At 38.9% G+C, this 7952-nt stretch overlaps 1 protein-coding gene across 1 annotated transcript in view; it reads right to left on the minus strand.

The window, feature by feature from the left end:
- Window positions 1–339: 339 nt before the first annotated feature.
- Window positions 340–7952, minus strand: part of PSIP1 (PC4 and SFRS1 interacting protein 1) — a 41123-nt gene continuing 33510 nt past the window's right edge. Inside the window, exons 14-16 of the mRNA XM_009328065.1 lie at window positions 5836–6055; window positions 3777–3888; window positions 340–1108 (exon numbers count right to left, since the gene is read on the minus strand). Of these exons, the coding sequence (XP_009326340.1) occupies window positions 1045–1108; window positions 3777–3888; window positions 5836–6055 (396 nt within the window). The 3' untranslated portion in view covers window positions 340–1044. The remainder of the gene's footprint in view (window positions 1109–3776; window positions 3889–5835; window positions 6056–7952) is intronic.

The raw sequence follows: 7952 nt of genomic DNA on the forward strand, positions 1-7952 counted from the left end.
CCCCCCGCCCCCAACCAAGATTCTTAGGACTATTAAGCTCTAATTTCTCACCTGGCTGGTGAGAAATCCAGTCACATACAAGTTGTTCCTAGTTCTGATGTTAGGCAAAGGATGTGTTTCAAGAAAGAATTTTCAGAGTAGCTTGTACCCGTTTCACTCCCTTTCATGCCTTCAGGAATTTTTCTTAAAATACTTTACCAGTGTTTCTGTCAAGTTAGAAAACTTCAAGTTAATGCCGAGGCAATAAAATAAAAATAGTACTAAAACCAGACACTTGTATAGACTAAAACATTCACAGGAACAAGAAGTTAGTATTAAGAACCAGTCTCTTATCAGTTTATCAGTTTAAATTCTTTAATTTCATAAATTGTTCAAGACAGTGTTTTCCAACCAGTGTGCATCAACAGGTTCAGTGGAAACACCAGGTTTCTTTCTAGTATACTTATTATACCAAAAGCATACCATAAAGTCACATTGCAGTAAATTGGCACAATGAGTTTTGCAAGAACAGAACTAAACTTGTTTAAAAAAAGTGATTAAGTATACTCAATACAGTAACATTTTAACAGCTATAAAAACGCTGCTTCCAACTCCTACAAAACACAGCGAAAAGACATCGCAACAAGAGTTGAAAAACTATGCACAAACAGAGGTCAGTATCATAGGAAGAGAGGAGGTTTTATACAAATGAAGCAGTTAGGCAGTTAAAAGTATTTACACTTTTTCCTGCTATTAGCTAGACAAACATACAGTAGTCAGATAAAAATATACTACAACTCTAAGTCCTGTAACATGTAGGCATTTGTTTTCTAACTGGAATTTTCATCTTTCGAAATGTGTTACCTGTTAATACTGGACAAAACTATTGGCAAAAGTGTTTAAATACTTTTAAACCAAGATTAAAGGGCCTTTTATTCCACAAAATTTAACTTTAAAATACTATGCTTATAAAATTATTTAAAACTTTCAGCAGTCTATAGATTTCAAATGCAAAACTTAGCAATCCTCTTTAATTTGTATTTTAAAAAAGAGACTCCAGTGGCGTCATTTGCTTTCAAAGGCAGAATCTTTTGCTGGCTTTTCAAGCTCTCTCTCTTCACTGCATGTCCTAGAAAAAAAATAAAGCAACATTAATGACCATATAAAAACGTGGAGAGCAAGACTTATTCCAGATGAACTTGTACAGTCTAGAGTAGATGTAGATGAAGTCTGGAGAACTGAAGCAGGTAGTGATGCCAGCTGTCCACCACCTCCTTCAGGCCGACTGCCCCCGAATGTGAAGCTAAGCTGGTTGTGATTAACACCACGTTCATGTATGTGACCGGTTGTGAATGGCAGTCATTCCAAAGTGGTTTGTGTTCCGTTCAGGCAGTCCGCCCTAGTCTGCTGCCAAATGTGTGCCAGCCCAGGTGGAAAAGCACTCTGGCTTAGCATACCTTGCCAATTGTAACTTTTCTTGGTAGCCACGATTGATCCGCTATGTGTCCCGAACACTAAGGTAACCTTTTTAGCAAACAAGAACAGGAAGATGTTCTTAAGTGCCAGTCACTTCAGAAGTATGAAGTTACACAACTTCTGTCTTCCAAAATTTTTGAAGTACATCTTCAGAACGGTACGGACACGTCTTGCCTCATCATCAAAGGGCGTAAAGTCCAGAACTGAACAGACAGCCCTGTGATTTGAGAAGTTTACAAATTATTTGCTTCGAGTCAGTAGTGGGAACTGCAGGGGTGTTTTGAACATTGATGATTTGTTCATGTTTATTTTGCTTACTAATTTCTCACTTGCAAATAAAAATATGTGAAAAATACTGAATGAAAGGAAGTTTGTATGATGGAGAGACACCACTCTGTAGCTTGCTTGAATTGAGAACAGGTAAGTGGATGCATTTCTCAACATGCAAGGTATCTGCAAGAGGTGTTACAAAATCTGCTTTATAGCTGTTAGCAAACAATGAGTCTAAGTCCACAGAAACTGCTCCCAGGTAGCCACAGAAGTTTTTTTGTAAAGTGCATTTGTTTCTTTGTTTCAGTAAGTCAAAGAGTGTGTTGGAGTGTAGACTTCAAGGCCATAGCAAACGCGACAGGCGCGCGCACACACACCCCCTTAAAGAGATAAATGTTTATTAGCAGAACATGACACCCTCACTAGCTCATTCACGGATGATATACTTGCAAGTTTTACAGATAAAATCACAATTACTGAAGTTTTAAAAAGATATGTTGTCTTGCCTCAAAGCTGCTTTTTTGAGACACTCTTTATATTCAACAGCCTTTTCCAGGCATGTTACATAACTATCTAAAGTATCTGCCTTAAGTTTCTTTTGACCAATGTCCACTGAGGTGTCTTGCATGCACCCAAATATTCTTAATTCTTTTAACCACAAATATAAAGGGCAATCTGAGTGAGATTGTCTCTCTGTCACTCAAAAATCCAAGAGTTGTCAGGTTGTGAAGGAACAAGGAAAGGAGCAGGCCATGAAAAAATTCTACCTTTGGAGAACCAGTTTAGTAGTCATTTATTTTTGAATACTTGGCCAAGTGTATTCTATTATTACTGAACTGCCTTGCTATTGATTTCAAGTAACTTTGTTAGTACCGTATGGCAATTTGGCCAAATCACCTATTTAAGCAGTGTGCTAGGCCGTCTAACCCGTGTTAGGAACCTGCGCTTGTGCCTTCATTAATGTTGCCGTAACACGCTGCTTGTTCAGACCAAATGAGTATTTGGCATCACTGGCTGAAAACTCCCAAATGTGTAATCAGAATCCAGTAGTTCCAAGGCTGCCTCTCAGCAAATACCAAATTCATTTTCATCTTAGGGGGTTTTTTGGTTTTGTTCTGTTTAAGTTTACCTTATTGTAAATAACAGTCAATATTCCACTTATTTGTACAGTTTTAACTTGGCAGACAGCCAAAAGAATGCCAGGCAACTGCAGTTTCCCCTAGCCTGCACGAAGACAGTGATTGAAAGGATCTTCAAAAAGAATCCCAGAGCACAAGGTGCAGAAGTGCTCAGAGAAAACAAAGCAGTACTTCAACAGAAGAATCCAGCTCAAGGATAATTCTAGGCCTTTTTCTCATTGTTTACTAAATTCTATTTATTTCTTATATTCTGCAAGAGATTCGCTGCTTGTCCTTGCTTACAAAACGGCATTTTTCAGTGAGGCTAAGGTTTAAATACTTACCTCCTGACAAATTCAAGCAATCTTATGGCTTCTTGTTTGGAAGAGGTAAATGCATCCGCCTCTATAAAGCGTTCTGAGTTCCGACATTTCACAGGTCTAAGTTCTAGCCTGCAGTTTACCTGCATTTGGGCAATTCTATAGCTACACTATAGAACACTAATTAAAGTGGCTTGGCTATTAATTAGAATGCATAATTTCACAAAGAACTTGGTAAGTCCCATTAGTTTCTGTAAGACTTGGTTCAGGCTTCTTTTGCTTCCAACTTAATAGCACTGAGTAGTCTAAAACATAGGAGAAAGCTTATACTTTGCCCTGTCTCACCACATGCCGATTTTCTCTTAACAGGACATCCTGTATCTTTTTTCTTTAAGTCTCCATCACAGCAGTGAGTGAAGTAACTTTTAAAATGTTCATTCAGAACTTTAACGGAAAATTTGCATGCTATTATCATTCTCTAAAGTTGAGAGGAAACTCGGTAAAGAAAAGAGTACCTCAGCATGGTTAAGCAACTTCAATCAACTGCTGTTCTATTTACATCATTTTGCTAGAGCAGAACAGATCCTTAGCTCAGTTAAGGTTATTAACTCACTTTTTCTTACTGCCAACTTCATGCTTATCTTTCTTTTCCTCAGTGTTCTCTCCATTGTGTTGTGACTGGTTGGAGTCTTGAGCTTCAGACCCTCCATTCAGAACCTTTGAACCTTTAAAATGAAAGGGCAGGGAAAGAAAACAGCACTGCAGGCAGCAAAAACTGTGCTATAAAGCCCCAGATAATTTCTTTACCTTCATCAAACACTATAAATGTTTTCCCCTCACCTTGATACCCAGCAGCTGAAACAGTATAAAAAGCAGTAACTGATACGGCTTCAAGTTCTGAAAATTCCATGCAACGAGCCTCATCCCGTAATTTTAATAATGGGAAATGAACAGTGTATATATTTAATGAGATTTCAAGTTCTTCTTGTGCTTGCTAGGCTACAGATAATAGGACTAATGCTTATTTATATTCTGAGCAGTGAGAGAATATACTTCAGCAGTGAATTCTGTTCACCACTCTAACCTGGCCAGACAATTTTGGGGGATTTCTGATACTTTAACTGGAGATTAGTTCCATGGATTCTCGTTTGCTCAGAATCAGTTCTGAACTTGAATGCCATGGGAAGAATTCAATGAAACAATGAATGCTATAATCCCTTGTTGCAGAGCAGATTGTACTTCAGCTGAAGTACAGCTTCAGACTAACTGCTGTAATTGTTGTGCTTTGTAAAGACAGTTAAGAGTTCAGCAGTTCAATTTTTAAAAGGGCAGAAGTACAAATGTAAGGAACTAGAGTTTCTCTATTTGTAGCAAATAAAGAAAAATCCACTTCCATGAAATATCCTCCCCTACTCTGATAAAACTTCTTACCATTCTCTATTTGACTAGGCAACAGTATGGTATTTCAGGGTGTTCTGCTGAAGTCTCGTGTTAACCTTACCCGGAGTAGCTTCATTAGTCAGACTATTTTATGTGTAGGAAGTCTTTCAGTTTAGATTCTTTGTTAAAATGTTAGCTGTGCTGATCACTGGGTTGGGGAAAGATCTGTGTGCAACCTCTGCTACATCATAGATACTTCTCTCACCATAAATGGTTGGATTTTATCATCATCCTTGCTTTCTTAGCAGTTACAAATACAGTGGCATTTCAACTACAGTTATTCTGAATCCCTGGCATCCTCAGTCACCTCAGTTACAGTAACTTGTTTATTCCAGATCCAGGTGGTGTAACTTCCAGTTTTCTGGAACAGTTTTGCTCCCAGGATTCAAGTTCAAAGTAAGTAGAATTGATCTCCACAACCATCTCCACAACCACTGGAGAGAAAGGAGCTAAATAATTTTAATAGATGGGTAGAACTCCTACATCTTCAAGGATTTAAATTCGTTTGCAACACAGCTTTCCCGTGTCTCTGTCTCATTTTGTTCCTCTATTTAAAAATGCAAGTATCTATTTTACTACATTTCTTTCACTTTTTTTTTTTTTTTATAACTGACTCAAGTTATAGAGCATGCTTACTATGGAAAGCTTTCAAATCATGCTGTACTTGTACAAGTGCTCATGATTAATCTGGAGTAGTACTCCTAAGAGCATAAAGCCCTTTTCTCCCCTAAATTCTGATTATTTCTTTACTGTTAGACGGAACTACTGAAGTTGAATCATAGAAGTGGTTAAAAGCTGCTGCTACACATAGCATGCATGATAGAGGAAAAGGCTAGTGAAGGAAATTAAGCAGTTAAAGCACAGGTGGAAGTCTAGGCACCAAAAGGTTACTTGAGGAATGGAAGGTAGTACGTTATTCTACCTCATGTTTAATGTTTTTTTTATTCCATAAGGTAATAAAGTTAGAAAATTTACAGAGAAGTAAGAAATGCTAAACTCAATTCTTACAAAAGCCCTTCCCTTCAGGCAATAAAGGTAGAATAGCCACGGAAAACATTATACCCTTGAACCTGAAACTTAGTTACAGCGGTATTGTCCTTGACTATTCCAGATATGTAAAGGTTTTAACAGATGGGTAGAATTCCTGCCTGTATCAAGGATTTTTTGAAGCTGGCTCAGAAATGGATGGAGACTAGGTCTTTTAACAAGAAACTAAAACCACACTGTCTTACCTGTTTGGTCCTTTTCCTTTTCCATTTTTTTGTTTGTTCCTTTCTTCCACTGTTCTTTGGTTTTGTTGGCTTCCTCGTGCTGCTTCTGCTCAGCAAGTGATTTATTTAGTACTTGGGAAAGAACAGAATCTCCTTCCCCAACCAGAAACATGGTCTTGAACTTGTTATATAGCATTGTAGATTTCTCCATGATAACTTGGCTAACTTTGAATTTCCGTATCTGAAATCAAAGTAATAAAACAATGAGCTCCACTTAGGTATTTAAATACCTATGTAATTTCATCACGTGCTAATTGAAATTCTTAATTTAACCTGAAATGAGATTACAGACTTTTACACTCTCTGACGCATCACAGAACAGCCCAGGTTGGAAGGGACCTCGAAAGATCATCTGGTCCAACCCTTCACGGGAAAGGGAGCCTGGATGAGATTATCCAGCACCCTGTCCAATCACGTCTTGAAAACCTCCAGCGACAGGGACTCCACCACGTCCCTGGGGAGGTTGTTCTGGTGAACGATTGTTCTCACTGTAAAAAATTTCTTTCTTATGTCAAGATGGAACCTCCCTCAGGTGCAACTTGTACCCGTTGCCCCTTGTCTTCTCCATGTGGCTCCTTGTGAAGGGAGAGCCTCCGCCCTCTTTGTAGCCCTTTAAGTGCTGGAATACTGTGATGAGGTCCCCCCGAGACTTCTCCAGGAAGAAACAGACCTAAGTCCTTCAGTCTTCCCTGTTGCGCCTTTCGCCGGAACGGAGGGAAGACACAGTCACTCAATACGAGTGATCAGCATACTTCGTTCATTGGAATACAATCATCAGCCTTTATAGGCTTACTTCTTACATATTTATTATTATAGGCTGGGTTAGTATAATTAGTTCTAAGAAAAGGTGGGATATTCTAATTACTTCTAAGAATCTATTATCATAGGGTTCCTCCTCCTGGCGCACGCGTACTGCCGTCTGGTGGTCGTCTATTGGGGTCTTTTGGAGGAAGATTCACAGTCTTCCTCACCGGGTACCTTCACCTTTGGCCCAGAATGTTGAGTTGGCAGAGCTTCAGACTGCGAGGTCGGTTTCAACCAGATGGTCTAACAATAGAGGTGCAGTGTTTTTGCGAAACATTCCACTATACTTGCAACAGTATCTATACTATCAGAGTTATTAGCTACAATAGTCTTGTCTTTCATTGGCTATTACACCAGCTGTGTGCGATAATTATTAAGTTCCTGCTGGCTTAACATTTCAATGTTTACATGTCCCCGGTCAGCTAGCCAGGCTTCCACATGAGAGGGATATAAAGAGGTAGAGTTTTACCTTCTGATGCTAGATCAGTGGTCGTAGAGTCCTCAACCCAACAGAGGTGACAGGAAGGTGCCTCTAATCACAGCAAGCTTTCACAGGTATTGTTAACATGATTGTCTGAACTAGCAGTTACTGCTGATGCCCTGATGCTCTGGTTTGCTAACATGTGAAATGGCTGGCACAGTGATTGCCTTGCTTTAACTGTCCTTGTTTAGGTTCGTGCACATTTAGATCATCTCAATCTAAACTTTATATACTCTTACTAAAAACTGCTTCCAATACTATATCTTGCTCCCAAGTATCACAGTACATTTCAAATTGATTAAAAGCTGGATAGCGGTACATAAATAGTTAGCCATTAAGAATATTCTTCTAGTGAGGATGTTTCTAGGGATGTTCTCCCATTGAATATTCTTACCCTAATGTTTCAATATCTTTTATTAATGAATAATACAATAATGCATAGCACTTTCAGAGGGTGCAGGATCCAAAAGCTGAAGCTAAAAAAATTCATGCCACAAATGTCTTTCCGAACTATGTACTATTTAACTGGAAGTCATCATTCTGTTCTGGATTAGGTGTTGAAGCTTGTCTGCGCTGTAGAGGAGCTCCCTTTAGATGGCTCCCTATAGATAGATCTATCTGGTCTTGGCCCATCTACTACTTAAAAATACAAAAGTTCAGTATGAATTTTTGACACAGATTTATAGAATCATAGAATCATTAAGGTTGGAAGAGACCTCCAAGATCATCGAGTCCAACCGTCAACCCAACACCACCATGCCTACTAAACCATGTCCCTAAGCGCCTCATCTAC

Source organism: Pygoscelis adeliae, unplaced genomic scaffold (genome assembly GCF_000699105.1).
Source record: "Pygoscelis adeliae isolate BGI_AS28 unplaced genomic scaffold, ASM69910v1 Scaffold45, whole genome shotgun sequence".
Taxonomy (NCBI): Eukaryota; Metazoa; Chordata; class Aves; order Sphenisciformes; family Spheniscidae; genus Pygoscelis; species Pygoscelis adeliae.